General features: G+C 44.6%; 1 protein-coding gene across 1 annotated transcript in view; it reads right to left on the bottom strand.

The window, feature by feature from the left end:
* The window catches only part of TIAM1 (T cell lymphoma invasion and metastasis 1), a 348,762-nt gene that overhangs the window by 112,734 nt on the left and 218,958 nt on the right, over positions 1-17,070 (bottom strand). The window contains exon 5 of the mRNA XM_023519721.1: positions 2,465-2,934. Within this exon, the coding sequence (XP_023375489.1) occupies positions 2,465-2,934 (470 nt within the window). The remainder of the gene's footprint in view (positions 1-2,464; positions 2,935-17,070) is intronic.

Genomic DNA, 17,070 nt, shown 5'->3' with positions numbered 1-17,070 from the left:
CCATAGATTCAGAGATAAATAGAAGAAAAAAGTAGAAAAGGGAGGCTATTTTCCTCCAAATGAGAGGTACTCAAGGTGGGGCAATCGTGCCCCCAGGGAACATCCGACTTTGTCTGGAGACATTTCCGGTTGTCACATTTTGGAGGTGTGGGAACAAGGGGGGGTGCTACTGGCAGCTAGTGGCTAGAGGACAGGGATCCTGCTAAACATCCACAGTGCCCACATCTGCCCACACTACAAAGAATTGTCTGGAAAATGTGGATAGTATCCTTGTTGAGAAACTGCTAAAAATAATCTTTAGAACTAATACTACACTAATGATGAGTAGACACATAAAAGAAGCGACAAAACTTTACCATAGATGGCGAACAAGGAAAGAAGCCTGTGGATAGTGAATTAGGAGACACCCACAAATCCTGGTATGTGTACACACTAACTAGTCTAGGGTCTTCCCAAATAGCTGTTTGGTTTCAACTTTGGTTTACAATCACCCATGACTGTAGGAGGCTAAAATCGGCATTTACTCAATTACCTACTTGTTCCAATTTTAAAACGAATATGAAACAGCAAATTTGGGGACCAAACGCTCCCCACCTGATAACAGTCTGTTTACTTTCATCTTCACTTGAATATGATCTGTGTGCTCTTCAGTTGCCGATAGAGACATTACAGAGATTAATTCTAAATGAAATCTTTTTTTAATTAATTATTGTCTAAAGTGAAAGATTCTTTGGGGAAATCTCTACCCCACAGTTCCCAGGTGCTCTGTTTCTTAATTCACAATACACAAGTGTTGCTAAGGAGAACCCGTCAAGATTAAGAAGCTAAAGACTGATAAGTACATGTGAAAAGAAAGATCTCATCCTAAAAATGCAGCAACATTTGACACAAAGGCCACCGGGCAGGAGGGGAAGCTCCCCTGTACTAGCTGATGAGAGAGTCATCTGTGGGACAGTTGTTTGCTTCCCAGGATGCAACCCAGGAGTAAAGCAACCATTCCTGCCTCTCTTGCAGCTAGGCATGACTCATTCCTGGTCAATGGGATGGACCTGCAAGTGATGCAGGCAACTTAGTGCCCAGGGTGCAGAGGGATACGCCCTTCACGTCCCCATTTTTCCGCTGGAATGTGGATCTGCTGGTGAGCTATCCTGACCATTAAGACTAAGATAATGCTCTAGGAATAGCTGAGCAACAAGACAGAAGGAGCCCAGGCCTCTGAATGACTACAGAGGAAAGAGCCACCACGCCAACCTTAGATGGTCTAATTCTGACAGCTGGGAAGGAAATAAAGTTCTGTCTTGCTTAAGACACTGTCATTGTGGGTCTTTATGATATGCAGCAAGACTTATAGTCTAATTAACATGCTCACTTCCTGTTTTGTCAGGCATTGAAGCAACAGCCGGCAGGAGTAAGGTGGCCCACCTAAACCCTACTTGTCCCACGGGGATTGTCCTGTGCATCACTGCACAGAGATGTAGGCTGTTCTGTGCCTCTAGGATTGCATATTCCCACACCAAACACGGGATGAAAAACACAGTATCAAATTGTCTAGTGTGCGCACCACACCAGGTAAGCCCAAGCTTCTTCCTGTGCTTGTCCTTTGCACTATTAACCTATCTAACCTGTATGGTCATATACTAACCCCGCTTCAAAATTTGCTTGTGACAAAAAGTCTAAATGTTACAATTTCTATACTACCAAGACATATGCAGACATCCACAAGAATATATACACATCTATACACACTGGAAAATGTATGTAAAGTGACAATAAATAGCAATATATAAAAGTACTATGCTTATTCATGAAAAGACAGTGATATACGCATGTTGTGTATATATCTATACATACACATACTCAAATCAAATAACCAAAGTATAACTGTAAAATAGTAATATTTTTTCACAAACATACGATGGCTTAGATGTTCCATGAAGCATTAGGTTGGACTCTATGAAATTAGCAATATTCTTTTTTTTTTATTACCTAAAAAATGGCAGTCTCGTAGGATGTAAGCTAATGATATTCCCTTTCAAACAGTCACTTTGGGAGGCACTTTACTAATTTGAATGATTCCAAAAAAAATTTTTAACGCAACCCCCCAAACTGTCATCAGACACAGCCCACATATATGAGGAAAGGAGACATGAGATGCTCCTCTAGCTTACCTGAGCCAGTATGGGTGGGTTGGGGGAAATGGAGGTTACTAAAGTTCCAGTTAAGTTAAGATGATTAGTTCTAGAGATCTGTACAACCATGTGCCTCTACTTATCAATACTGGAATGAACACAAAAACCTGTTAGAGGGTCGATCTCATGTTAAGTAGTCTTAGCACAATAAAACCATTTTTTGAAGTGAGTATAATATAGGAGTTTTATATGATTCAAAAACATCATTTGCCTCCTGGCCCCGTAGAGCGTGGCGGGTGGGGGTGGGGGGGAGTTGGGGGTGGGAGATCCGGCACTGGAGGACGGGCGCGCTCTTACCTTTCAGAGACACCCAATAGTGCTTCCACTTCCTCCGGGTGGCCGACTCCACCTTCTTGTTCTTCTTGTGCACCAGAAAGTTCTTGACGGCCAGGGCGCCCGCCTTGCGCACGGTGCCCTGAGCCGCGGTGAGCAGGATATCCGACTGGCCCGGGGAGCTCAGGGTGCCGCTGCTCTGCTCGTCGCTGTGCGCCGAGCCCGCCTCCTCCAGGCTCTCGCTGTTGGTGGTGCTCATCTCCAGCTCCCGTCGGAAGTTCTCGTACACCCCCTGGCGCGCCGCATCCCCGGTGGAGCTGCTGCCACTGTCGCTGCCCACGAAGGCGCGGCCGGTGGGGGGCGAGTAGCTGGAATTGGTGGCATTGGATCGCCTGGACAGGAGGTCCGTGTCGGTGGTGGCCCCTTCGATCCCACTGTCTGCAAACTCGCTGCCCTCGCCCGCGTTAACATCCTTGGGAGATGAAAGGGAGAAAAACGAAGACATGCATCACGCAGAATAGTAACCCAGGAGTTGCTGGTCCAGCCAGGGGCTGTGTAGCTGCAGGAGACTCAGCCTCTCTCCAGGACCAATCACTCCTCACACCCGGGCCCCACACAGACGCACAGAGTGCCTCGGGGAAAACCATTAAGCCACCCTAGGACAAATGTGAACAGTTTGAAATGTTCAAGAAATATAAAAGAAACAAGGAACACTTCAAAGAGCTTCTCATTTGTTTGACTTAGATAATTAACTAATTGGCAAATCAGCTATTGAGATTCTCCCACCACCATGCTGAGAGCCCAGCGCCTTCACCCTCATCAATCCGCCTGGAATGCTGGGAAATTCTGCAGGCTGATTAGTTAGTTGTTCGGAGGTAAGGGGCTACAATGGATAACAAGGTCTTTACAGCTGATACTTTTTTTTTTTTTTTAATTAAAGGGCATGGTTAAGAGACTATTTTATAGATAGCTAGTGCACCGCCGCACCCACTCACCCAGCAAGGACTCATATCCCAGGAGCAGGCAAGAGTCCTCATGCCCTAATCAGCTTCGCTTCTGAAAACAAGCAGCCTCTCACTCCGCATGGAGCTAAACAAGTCCATAGGGCCCACAGCTCCAACGCAGGCTCTCCAATTACCCTGCCCTTTCAAAGCTGGGATGCCAGGAGCCCGAAGCAAGCTACTCACTGCCCCTGGGCCAACTGACAGCTTGGGGCACTTGCCAAGATGCTGGGGGTATCAGTTCCCAGTTTCAACCCATTTGGAACTTCCAAAGCACTGCCCCTGCTCTCAAGTTGAACATTTCCGGGCCACTGACAGGTCTGTTCTCAAATCAGAATCTTAATTGCTCTGGAGTGCTACAGGCATCTCCATAAACAATAATTAAATAATGGTAGTAATCAAGAGAGGGTAATGACAGCAGTGCTGGACAGGACAGCTCGACGGTCTTATGGACAAGAAATTAGACTGATGTTTCTCAAAGAAGAGAAATAGATGTGAGTGACACAGAAGAGGTGTTAAAGTAATATATGGTTTGGGGTTTAACCAGTTTTTGAGCCTTTGGTCTCATAAGTAGCTAATTATGGTTTGAAAATGTAAAAACTGACTGCCAAATAAATGAATACTTTGGGCTTAAATCTTTGCTGAGAGGCAATAGGGCAGAACCAAGCCACAAACTAATATCGTCCTGCATGAGGCCCGGACAGGTGTTGTGCCCATATCTCTGCACATCTCATTCAGTCAGTCCCAACTTAGGGCCCTAGAGGTTCACTTTCACCATGAATAGATGCTAAGTGAGCAACTAAAAGATGAGCATAGCCAGACATGAAAACAAGCAAGAGGAAATACCGAAAGACACATACTGTATGATCCACTTATGTGTGGAGTCCACATATCCCGAACTCATAGAAGCAGAGAATAGAATGGTGGTTGTCAGGGGGTGGGGGAAATGGAAGATGTTGGTCAAAGGGTACAAACTTCCAGCTATAATGTTAATAAGTTCTGGGGATGTAATGTACAGTGTGGTGACTATCGTTAATAATAGTGTATTGTAAACTTGAAATCTGCTAATAAAAAAGTAGATCCTAAATGTTCTCACCACCAAAAAAAGGCAATTAACTTGATCATAGTTATCATTTCACAATTTATATGTATATCAATCATCACACTGTACATCTTCCAAAAACAAACAAATAAAAAGAACAGTACGCAAAGGGTGGAAAGAGTAAATTTACAATGAAGAACCTGCTAAATACTACCTCGGCCAGATGTTCAAGGTTAACTGTGTGTGGGATATATAGGAACCCTTTCTACTTCCTAAAACTGTTATAAAAATAATAATAAAAGAAATAAGAGGAAGGTAAGAGGGGATGATAGTAACAGGAAGCAGTTACGAAAGCTTCCAAGGACCAGCCACATTTCCAATGGATTTAGAGGGACCCAGGAAGACAAAGAAACAGTGGATGCAGCTCAGATGCAGAGCCCTGTGACCGCCAGTCCCAGCAACTTTGCTATCTGCTGCTCTGCCTATTACCTCTATATAGATGGACATGAAAGAGCCAGATCTAGCGGGTAAATATCCTCTATATAAACAGGAAAACGCTGTTATCAAGTCACATTTCTCCTTTGCTTCCCTTTTGATACAAGACTACAAGTACATGTGACCATCACTGATTATTCAAGATAACCATGAGTAGTGGGAGATGAGGAGCTTATCAATTTCCTAAACTTCTGGATTTATCTTCATCTGGCCCAGTCCTTCTCTGAAAGAAATGAAGGAATCTACCAGAAACTCTCCCCTAAAATGCAAAGAGGTCAGATGTTTCTCTGTAAGGCAGGGAAAGATAAGCTACACAGGTAACCACTGTAGCCCACAAGAGAAAGACTTCAGAACAAAGGAGAGGCTTGACTCTAGGAATCTTTCATTCCCACAGCTCTAGATCAGGAAGGAACCTTGCAAAGCCATCCCCTTAGTTAATGAATGAGGATGCTGGGGCTCAGAATGTCACAAGCCTGGCTGGTAGCGGACTGGAGGTTGGAACTCATGCGTCCAACTACTAATTATATGGTGGACCCATCACTCAGCCGCAGGTCACATCGGATCAGGTTCTACCTCAATTGTCAACTCCATGCCTTCCTCCTTTGCTTGCCAACAATGGCCCTTCTAGGTTTTTCTAGCAAAAGCTAAGTGGCTGGTCATCTGTTTGCCTTGACTTGCCCAGAAAAGAGCTCAAAGCTGAAAAAGTGGTGGGAAAGAGGAGGAGATGCAAGAAGAAGAAGGAAACAGAGGTAGAGACCAGATAGCCAAACCCTCAAGAACATGTCTCTTATCAGTCTACTCCATTCCCACAAACCATTCACCCCTTTACAGAATGCCCTGAGATCTCTATGGAAACTAAGAGTTAACTCCTTCATAGACACTCACCTCTTTGTCAGAACTGAACATCTGCTCATACCAACTGACGCTGTAACCTTGCAACAACCCAGACTGTGTGTATTCGACTCTGGAACGGCCACTAACCTGAGCAAAGGAATGATCACTCTGGGTAAGAGGCCTGCTGGCCCCAGCCGAGCTTGGCACTTTTAGAGCACACAACGCAGTGTAACCACTGGGAAATGCTCTCCACAAGTGATCCGAGCCAGCTCCACTTTATCTCCTCAAGTGGTTAAGCAGGCTCAGAGGTACACATCTCCTCATTAATATGTGACCAAGCCTGCTGGGAGGCCCAGATCTGGGCCCTATTTGGTCATGAAGCTTGCGATGTCCCAAATACCCAGAAACCTGTGCTCTAGCATCGTGGGAAATGATGATGACCCATCGTGGGAAATCATGATGACTACTCGACACGTGAATGGTCAACAAGGGCTCCGCGTCCCACCGCCAGCCACCTCCACTCCAGGGTGGGAAGAATCCTGTACAGTAGGACCGCTCTATCCAGACGCTTAAGTGCCACACGAGAAATGCACATTTCCAACTGACAGCTTGGGGCACTTGCCAAGATGCTGGGGGTATCAGTTCCCAGTTTCAACCCACTTGGAACTTCCAAAGCACTGCCCCTGCTCTCAAGTTGAACATTTCCGGGCCACTGACAGGTCTGTTCTCAAATCAGAATCTTAATTGCTCTGGAGTGCTACAGGCATCTCCATAAACAATAATTAAATAATGGTAGTAATCAAGAGAGGGTAATGACAGCAGTGCTGGACAGGACAGCTCGACGGTCTTATGGACAAGCAATTAGACTGATGTTTCTCAAAGAAGAGAAATAGATGTGAGTGACACAGAAGAGGTGTTAAAGTAATATATGGTTTGGGGTTTAACCAGTTTTTGAGCCTTTGGTCTCATAAGTAGCTAATTATGGTTTGAAAATGTAAAAACTAACTGCCAAATAAATGAATACTTTGGGCTTAAATCTTTGCTGAGAGGCAATAGGGCAGAACCAAGCCACAAACTAATATCGTCCTGCATGAGGCCCGGACAGGTGTTGTGCCCATATCTCTGCACATCTCATTCAGTCAGTCCCAACTTAGGGCCCTAGAGGTTCACTTTCACCATGAATAGATGCTAAGTGAGCAACTAAAAGATGAGCATAGCCAGACATGAAAACAAGCAAGAGGAAATACCGAAAGACACATACTGTATGATCCACTTATGTGTGGAGTCCACATATCCCGAACTCATAGAAGCAGAGAATAGAATGGTGGTTGTCAGGGGGTGGGGGAAATGGAAGATGTTGGTCAAAGGGTACAAACTTCCAGCTATAATGTTAATAAGTTCTGGGGATGTAATGTACAGTGTGGTGACTATCGTTAATAATAGTGTATTGTAAACTTGAAATCTGCTAATAAAAAAGTAGATCCTAAATGTTCTCACCACCAAAAAAAGGCAATTAACTTGATCATAGTTATCATTTCACAATTTATATGTATATCAATCATCACACTGTACATCTTCCAAAAACAAACAAATAAAAAGAACAGTACGCAAAGGGTGGAAAGAGTAAATTTACAATGAAGAACCTGGTAAATACTACCTCGGCCAGGTGCTCAAGGTTAACTGGGTGTGGGATATATAGGAACCCTTTCTACTTCCTAAAACTGTTATAAAATAATAATAAAAGAAATAAGAGGAAGGTAAGAGGGGATGATAGTAACAGGAAGCAGTTACGAAAGCTTCCAAGGACCAGCCACATTTCCAATGGATTTAGAGGGACCCAGGAAGACAAAGAAACAGTGGATGCAGCTCAGATGCAGAGCCCTGTGACCGCCAGTCCCAGCAACTTTGCTATCTGCTGCTCTGCCTATTACCTCTATATAGATGGACATGAAAGAGCCAGATCTAGCGGGTAAATATCCTCTATATAAACAGGAAAACGCTGTTATCAAGTCACATTTCTCCTTTGCTTCCCTTTTGATACAAGACTACAAGTACATGTGACCATCACTGATTATTCAAGATAACCATGAGTAGTGGGAGATGAGGAGCTTATCAATTTCCTAAACTTCTGGATTTATCTTCATCTGGCCCAGTCCTTCTCTGAAAGAAATGAAGGAATCTACCAGAAACTCTCCCCTAAAATGCAAAGAGGTCAGATGTTTCTCTGTAAGGCAGGGAAAGATAAGCTACACAGGTAACCACTGTAGCCCACAAGAGAAAGACTTCAGAACAAAGGAGAGGCTTGACTCTAGGAATCTTTCATTCCCACAGCTCTAGATCAGGAAGGAACCTTGCAAAGCCATCCCCTTAGTTAATGAATGAGGATGCTGGGGCTCAGAATGTCACAAGCCTGGCTGGTAGCGGACTGGAGGTTGGAACTCATGCGTCCAACTACTAATTATATGGTGGACCCATCACTCAGCCGCAGGTCACATCGGATCAGGTTCTACCTCAATTGTCAACTCCATGCCTTCCTCCTTTGCTTGCCAACAATGGCCCTTCTAGGTTTTTCTAGCAAAAGCTAAGTGGCTGGTCATCTGTTTGCCTTGACTTGCCCAGAAAAGAGCTCAAAGCTGAAAAAGTGGTGGGAAAGAGGAGGAGATGCAAGAAGAAGAAGGAAACAGAGGTAGAGACCAGATAGCCAAACCCTCAAGAACATGTCTCTTATCAGTCTACTCCATTCCCACAAACCATTCACCCCTTTACAGAATGCCCTGAGATCTCTATGGAAACTAAGAGTTAACTCCTTCATAGACACTCACCTCTTTGTCAGAACTGAACATCTGCTCATACCAACTGACGCTGTAACCTTGCAACAACCCAGACTGTGTGTATTCGACTCTGGAACGGCCACTAACCTGAGCAAAGGAATGATCACTCTGGGTAAGAGGCCTGCTGGCCCCAGCCGAGCTTGGCACTTTTAGAGCACACAACGCAGTGTAACCACTGGGAAATGCTCTCCACAAGTGATCCGAGCCAGCTCCACTTTATCTCCTCAAGTGGATAAGCAGGCTCAGAGGTACACATCTCCTCATTAATATGTGACCAAGCCTGCTGGGAGGCCCAGATCTGGGCCCTATTTGGTCATGAAGCTTGCGATGTCCCAAATACCCAGAAACCTGTGCTCTAGCATCGTGGAAAATGATGATGACCCATCGTGGGAAATCATGATGACTACTCGACACGTGAATGGTCAACAAGGGCTCCGCGTCCCACCGCCAGCCACCTCCACTCCAGGGTGGGAAGAATCCTGTACAGTAGGACCGCTCTATCCAGACGCTTAAGTGCCACACGAGAAATGCACATTTGTAAGTCTCAGAATCTGCAGGACACATCAAAACCAGATACTCTCATGTAGAGGCTCTAGGGTCACAACTCGAAAGCCACCATCTGCCCCTCTGAGGCTGTACCCGAATACGCATCATTCTCAGATGCCAGGTTGCACGCCACTCTATGATTTCGACAGCTCAGAGGAAAGGCAGCATCATTACGATGCCAACATTCCTCGTGGTCATCTTCCTGAAGCGCTCCTCCTCCTCCTCCCCACCTCCGTCTCAGACACTTCCCACCTGAGAAACCTGATTCTCCCTGCACTTGGAACCCCGCCCCCCGACTCTTCCCCGCAGACGGAATCCAGGAGGAGAGTCCCACGGGAGCCCCAGCGGTCTTTGTAGCAAAAGCAAGGTATGTTCTTTCTTATCCAATTAGACATCTTAGCATCTGATTGGTCCTAGCATATTGAACCAAATACTGAATTTTAACCCAAAAGTCAGAAGCGATCAAGGAAAATGGTAAGACCCGAGCTAGATAGACAAAGTAACTCCCAACATGGAGCGTGATCCGGTCAGCGATATCCTGAAAACAGCTCAAAATCAACTCTCCGTGTTAGAAACACTCCATTGAAGAGGCTTCTGATTATAAACAGCATTCATGGGGGGTAGAGGCTCTAAAGCCTCCGCTCCCAGGACGAATCCTCCCAGGCAGATTTTGAGCGCGCTCATCAGATGCCATTCTGCTGGCAGTTCCCCATCATGAGCATATATCCGCTTTCCTACTGGAGGCACAAGTGGCCAGCTGTAGCTCAGAACATTCAACAGCTGCTGGGCAAGAGTCTTCCTAGTCATTTTAGCTGGGCAACGAATGCTGAAATCAGCTCCAGTACTAAAACGGAGCAGGGAAGAGGCAAATTCAAAGCCTGTTTTCACTGCCTTGAAAACCGGAGGGTCACCTGACACATTGTGGCAAAGCTCAAGTTGTTAACACAGGCGACTTACAAACACAAGTGACCCTTGAACAACAAGGGTTTGAACTGAGCAGGCCGACTGATACGCACATATTTTTTTTTTCAGTAAATACTATAAATGTACTTTCTCTTCCTTATAATTTTAACATTTTCTCATCTCTAGTTCTTTTTAAAAAGTGTATAATATATATAACATATAAATATGTGTTGAGCGACTGTTTATATTATTGCTAAGGCATCCAATCAACGGTAGGCTATTAACAGTTAAGTTTAGGGAGTCAAAAGTTATACATGGATTTTCAGCTGAGCAGAAGGTTGGGCACCCCAACCCCCACGTTGTTCAAAGGTCAACTGTACTGAGGGACAGGTTTTGTGTGTTAATGATGGGTGAACGCAATTTCGAAAAGGTAACTAGCCACAAAGTTCGAGGGCCCCGGGATAATTCAGAAACCAGCAGGACCAATTGGCCACTTGTAGTTATAATGTGAATGCAATTAGAAACGATTTTGTTGGTTACTTGGTTTCATTTCCCTGATGAATTCACCTTCACTTTAATGCACCTCTACAGAGAAGTCAAATATAGTGGAGGAGAGAGTTCACGGAATCTCAGTGGAATGAAGAAATTCCGATCTGCAGAAGCCTTGAATTAGAACAACTTCTGCCTTATTAAATTCTAAAATATTCTTCCTCTGGTTTCTCATCTTCTTATCCCCAAAATGTAAGTCCCCCGCTCCCAACACGCACACACATATGCACACGCGTGAACAGTCTTTGATTCCCCATGTTCCCGCCCTGGCACACTCGGCATAGTCTCACTGCATTCTCCCTTGGTGCTCTCAGTGCAGCCGATATCAATTCTAGACAAGTTACTCTGAACCAATCTGTACCATAATGGGGATGAAAATACTATCTGCTCTTTAAGACACTTCGTGAGGTGCTGTGAGACCGAGTTAACCCAATGAAAGTTCCCAGAACAGTGCCGAGCACATGGTATCTGTCAAAATGTTAACGTTAATTACCATAATTTCCATCTTCAGCTTTACTTACCTCCAGGCCCAGGAAGAGGAGGCACCGTCTGACCTTCGTTACCACTAGCTTTCTGCACTAACACGAAAGAAAGGTTGTTCGTTTCTGAGAACTGGGAGAAAAACATGGTCTCATGGGAACAATAGATAGGCAGACTGAAGCTGCTGGGAGTTTATGAAGTCCCTTACAATTATTTTCAAAATCACAAAACAGCACAATAAATTAAGAAAACGGTGATGTTCCTTTACACTATAAATTAGTAGCTACTGGCCGCTGTTACTAATAATTGCTATTCTGATTTGCTAAATATATTACAGTATCAGTTTTCCACCATTGTTAGGCTTTTGTTTCACACCCTACCCAAATGTCCAGTGCCTTTTTAAATTTTTAATTCTGAGGCGTGTAAATTCTACCTCCTTGGTCTCCTACTATTAGCCCCTTTTACATGTGTCCTATCTGTCTCAGAGGCATTTCTAGAAGCCTTCCCTCTTCTTCCTTCCCCAAAGCAAATCTTTTGTTTCCAACACCCATTCTCTTTCTCTAATGACTCCCAGAGGGAGTGACTCAAAGTTTCTCTCAATTCCAATCCCTGGAACCAAAGTTCTTACTGTTGCTAAAAAGGGACTCAGAATCAAGTCGACAAATGCTTGAAAGGTTGCTTCAGGTAACTCCAGGTTGGAAAGTGCTCGGTGTCTAAGTCACTGAGTCATCTTCTCTCTTTTCATCGGTAAAAGCCTCAAACCTTGTCTGCAGTCACCCTTCCTGGCTACCTCATGGTACATCACGCACCCAGATGCTCTCCTTCCTTTCCTAGCGCCGTACCCTGGTCCAGCAACAAACTCCCTCTTCTCTCTTTCTTCCACTAATCCGCTCTGCACACCATTCGTTGCTGGGTCGACTTCCCAGCAGCTATTCAGAGGGCTCCTCACGCTGTCATTCAAGTCACTCCACAAATGTCCAGCCTGAGCATTCGAGCCTTGGATGCCCTTAGCCACCAGCGAAAAGGAAGTACTCATTCTAGTGCATGCTCCCAACCTTCCTTGCTTCCCTGAATACTGATGCTTCAACAACGCTCAGCTCACGTCCCTCCTTCCCACAGCTAGAAGGCTTCTCTTTCCCTCCTCCAGCCACCATGCCAACGTCTCTGTGGCATCTCCCTTTCCCAGCCCCATCTCTGCTCCAGCCACATTAGCCTTTTGATCTTCCTCAAAGGCGCAGGGCTCGCTCCCACCTTACGAATCAATGGCCAATGCCCCTCTTTCCTTCAAGTCCCTACCCAAGTCTGCACTCCCAAGGGGCAGATCTGAAATTGCCACCCACATCCCCCACCACCTGTTTTTCCTTGCCTTGTTCTACCTTTTTCCCACAGCATGTCATGTGCTTATCATGCTAACCGTTTTCTGCATACACACCCCCACTTCGCCCCTAACTAGCTACACGAGCTCAGGGACCTTTTCACCTTGATACATCCCAAGTTCTAAGAATAGTGTCTGGGATGGGGTAGGCACTTTAAAAAAAAAAAAAATTGTTGAATGACTTAGCTGCTGTTAGTTTTCCACCATAATCTCAAAACAAGGAAAACAGTTTCTCATGGAATACGTTTTAGTTTGATTTAAAGGTTTAGTTATTTCCAGCTTTAGCTCACACTCAACTAAAGTTGAGGTGACGAGTCCTAAGCGTAGAGCTTATAAGCTTTGCAATCTTCGAGCTATCCAAGTTTAAGTCTCTTATGGATACAATGAAAGTTCATTTAATTTTTTTTTTTTTTTTTTAAGTAGAGGAAATAAGAAAGACATATTGGCCGTTTTATGGCCCAAATGAAATATTCTGTCCATGGGTGGTCCAAAGCAAAATGGGCCCAAGTGACAGTTGAAAAGCCTGTGGGTGTCTCCTAGTTCTTCCCTGGGCTGCTTGCCAAAGCTCTCTAAGGTCCATAGAAAGCTGGCTGAGGGGCTCTGAGCTCCCGATTCCAGCCCTTCCTCCTCAGTTACGCTGGGAAACCAGCAGCAATTCCAATCGTCATGATATAGTTTGCATCAAAGGACACAAACTTTGCTCTTCTCATGTAGTACACTAAAAATGTGCTTTTCAAGATTCCGAATTTCCCCACCCTATACTAGCATAAATGAGCAACTCTCAGAGTACAGACCAAATATCCTCAGATAATTTCAGGGGGTTCCTAAAGCCCTCCCTTTTCCACTTATGTGTAAGAGGCCAAATTTCCCTCATAGAGTCCAACCAAAACAGCATATCGCAAGAGAGTGAATGCAGAAGGAGATGTAAGACCAGTATCTTCTCTTAAGCCAGAATGTGTAGAGATTTGCAAATGCCTCTCTTCTCATTCATTTTTATTTTAGAAAATTAAATATTTTAAATAACTTACGTGAACATGTAATGGATTTATTGCTCCTATTTTAAAATGAATCAACAAGTATTTTTTACATGTCTGTTTCAGTTTCTAATACGACAGATATTTATAAATATGACCCAGACGAACAGAAGCCCCTTGGAGTCTGCAATACTTGTTAAGAGAATTGCTGATATAAGCCATCCCTCAACTACCTACCCACCCTCCCACTCCCCAAAAGAAGATTTTGGCAAAGAGATGGGTACTCTTGTTGAAAATGAATGGGCTCATTTTCAAAATAAACACCTCATTGCTTAACTTACATGCCAGAAAAAAAGAAAGATCGAGAGAGCAAAAAACGAAGCATCACACAGAAGAGAGAAGAGAGAGGAAGAGAGATTTTTTCTTTTTTTTTAATGGATTTTATATGAAAATATTTTGTTTCACGAAGAATTAACCCAAGGTTCTTAACTGGAGGCTTTCTAGATGGACTTGGTGGGACCCACGGAGCTGCTGAACCTAAATGAGGAAGGGTGGTCCATGTGTTTGTCTCAGGAAAAGGTCTAAATTTTTCATTCGATTCTCAAAGGAGTCTGCGACCAAGGCTTAAGAATCTCTTGGATGTTGATGACGATTTCCAGCTTGGAGAAAATACTTATTCCAGGGCCATTTAAGCTAAGTTGTAAAACAAAGCGAGATTTTTTTTTAAAAAATCAGCAAAATCGTTTTAAGGAATCAAGATTCTCTTACTGATAGTGGTGGATCTCGCTGAAATCACCAATCCTATCACTTGATATTTATTCAAGGAAGGAAACCTCAGGTATGGCTCCTAAAATCGCCACGGTCACCTCCCTGAGTAATCGCTGTTTTCAGCCACAGTAGTGGGCGGTCACTATTTTCTTTTCAGCCAACAATGATTTTTTTGCTTTTGTACCAGAACTGAGGGTTCTGATCTTAATATTCCAGAAAACGTAAGCTAAAACCTGTTGGAGCACGGAGAGGTAGTGCGGTGGGGGCGAGGGGGAGGCTTCTTAATAACGGACCCTCATGTGTGGGTCAGAAGGCCTGGATTTTAATCCAGCTGTGAGACCTTGTCACCTAATCTTTCTAGATCCACTTCCTCCCCCTGAGAAGTGATGGAGTTGGATAGAGAGATGATGTGTGAGTTGGCAACTCAAAATGAGGCTCAAATGCATTAATTAGTCAGTGGCCCACAAGGACCGGAAGCTCTGACCGAGAGCTCTGCCTTACCACATTCCCGGTTCATACTATAGTGTGAAGAATTTCACACTGAGGTGGTCAGAAAGGGGACAGACACACAAACCTAATCGACAGCATCACGGATCCCTGAGGGGCCCCTTTGCTGCTCTCCCAGAGCTGCGGCTCCTTGAGGTGCTCTCGATAGAGCAGCTCGCATTCCTTCACCTCCTGAGTGGATGACTGAAGCTCTCCTCACAAGTTATTATGCACAGTGGCTCCAAGCCAGAGCTTCCCTTTGCAGCACAGAACCTGGCTAAATGACGCCTCATCAGCTGGCAGTTTTCTCTCTTCATTTCACCTGCTGAAAGTCTCAGAGATACGAGAGAGCTAAACTCTCTAGACTGTTAAGCCAAATTTTCCATCATGACTAATAACCATCATTCTCTGAGCTGCTATTATGTGCAAGACACTGTGCCAGGAGTTTTACCTTCATTCCCATGTGGAACTCTCACGTTAGCCTCCACAAAGAGGCCCTGAGATCCATCTAGGTGACATAACCAACAGGTGACAGGGCACAAACTCACAAGCTCAGCTCAGATCTGCCAGACTTCAGAACCGCTTCTCTGCAAAATACCTGACTGCCAACTCTGTCCGTTAACCACGGGGATATCAAGAGAGCAAAGTGCAGCCAAAGACCAATGAGGTATCAATTACGTCAAGGGGCAATCAGACAAATAAACCCTGCTTTAAACAGTATGGGGAAACCCTCCCCAAAAGGGAATACCAGACTGACTCGCAAGGCAAACTTTCATGCATGGTGTGCATACACTTGCTCCAATATATTGAATTAAACAAATAATTCCTCAGCACTTACTATGCGGCAGACACATAACATGCATCGCTTTTTACAATGCATGTTATGCCTTCATGTTTCAGTAACGCATCCAACGACTGAACAAATGCAAAACCAGGATGAATGATCAAAAACTTTTTTTGATCATTTTCAAATAAAAAGAACTTCAGATAATAATTATTTTCTCCCAGTTAAGAGGCCATGCTCTTGGGCCAGATGTCTGCCAGGAATGCTTTTCTGGGAGTAAAACTATTGACAGGACAATTAAAGATTCAACTACATCACCAGTGTGGATGAAGAGACTTGGATCTCTACAGCCCTTGAAGCTCTCTGAAGAGGTCTCCTGGGTCAGAAACTTTCACCAAAAAAAAAAAAATTATTTTCAAGGAAGCTTCCCCACCCACTGCCTCTTAAAATACACCGTTTGGAACATAGTGGGTTCTCAAGAAATCGAGTTGGATGAGCACGCCAAACTTAGACTAGGAAGTGTGGGCGGGTGGGTAGTGTTGTGCATAATTCTGGGGTTTGTTTCAAGTCATTAAAAATCCTCACTCAACACACAAAGTTGATAGGGAAATAATACTTCCATTCATTTTACAGACTCCACAAAAGGCTGGCATGCATGGTATCCCATTTTCTCCTACTGGCCCTGTCGGAGGCTGGTGTCGCTCACCCTGGACAGAGACTCAGGAGCCTGCAGCACAGACGAGACAGAGCGACTTGACTTGCCCAAGGTCAGTAAGGAGTGAGCCAGGATGCAAATGTCCTTCTTAGGATTCCTAGTCTGTTGCACTTTGCATTACATTAAGCTGCCTAAGCAGTGACTTTATGAGATACCACATTCAGATGATCTCACTTCCATACATTAACAATTTTAGAAGATGACAAGCCAAAGAATGAAAATTTCATGTAATAATTAATTACTTGTGAGAGCATTCAGTGCTGCTGGCTTGGAAGGGGAGCTCTGCTCTGTCCCTCTTCTGGAGGTAGCCGTGACTCAAAGGCTCACAGCCCCATCAGTGGGGTTTGGGCTGAAGCAGAGGTCCAACTGTCCCCAGTGTTGGAGACATGGAGACGGGAACCAGAAAACAGCCAGGCAGCCCTCTCAAATCTCACAGTGGATGTACGCTAACTTAGCATTGTTTCAAGGAAAAGTGGCCGTCACAGATGACGTTCTCCTTTCAACACTCTATGTAAATTCTCCTGTAAATTCTAAGGGCCATTGGACGATCTCTCTGAAGCAAAGCCAACCTGGAAATGTCTTAAAGGCAGAGTCTCAGTGCCCTTCAGGAAACTGTTTAATAGGTCGCCTGTCTCCCCTGTCAAATTGACAGTGCAGGAAGAGCCCGCACGGGGTACAGGCAGGGGGACCACAGGGGTTTATTCAGTCATTTCTATCATTTCAACCGCGCTTCAGAAGAGATGGGTAAAAATTCAGGTAGCGCATCTAGAAACAAGCTTCCCACTCACCTTTTCAGGGCAGAGTCAGCCTTTTAACAACCTTGTT

Source organism: Pteropus vampyrus, unplaced genomic scaffold (genome assembly GCF_000151845.1).
Source record: "Pteropus vampyrus isolate Shadow unplaced genomic scaffold, Pvam_2.0 Scaffold233, whole genome shotgun sequence".
Taxonomy (NCBI): domain Eukaryota; kingdom Metazoa; phylum Chordata; class Mammalia; order Chiroptera; family Pteropodidae; genus Pteropus; species Pteropus vampyrus.
This window is presented reverse-complemented; position numbering and strand designations above follow the sequence as displayed.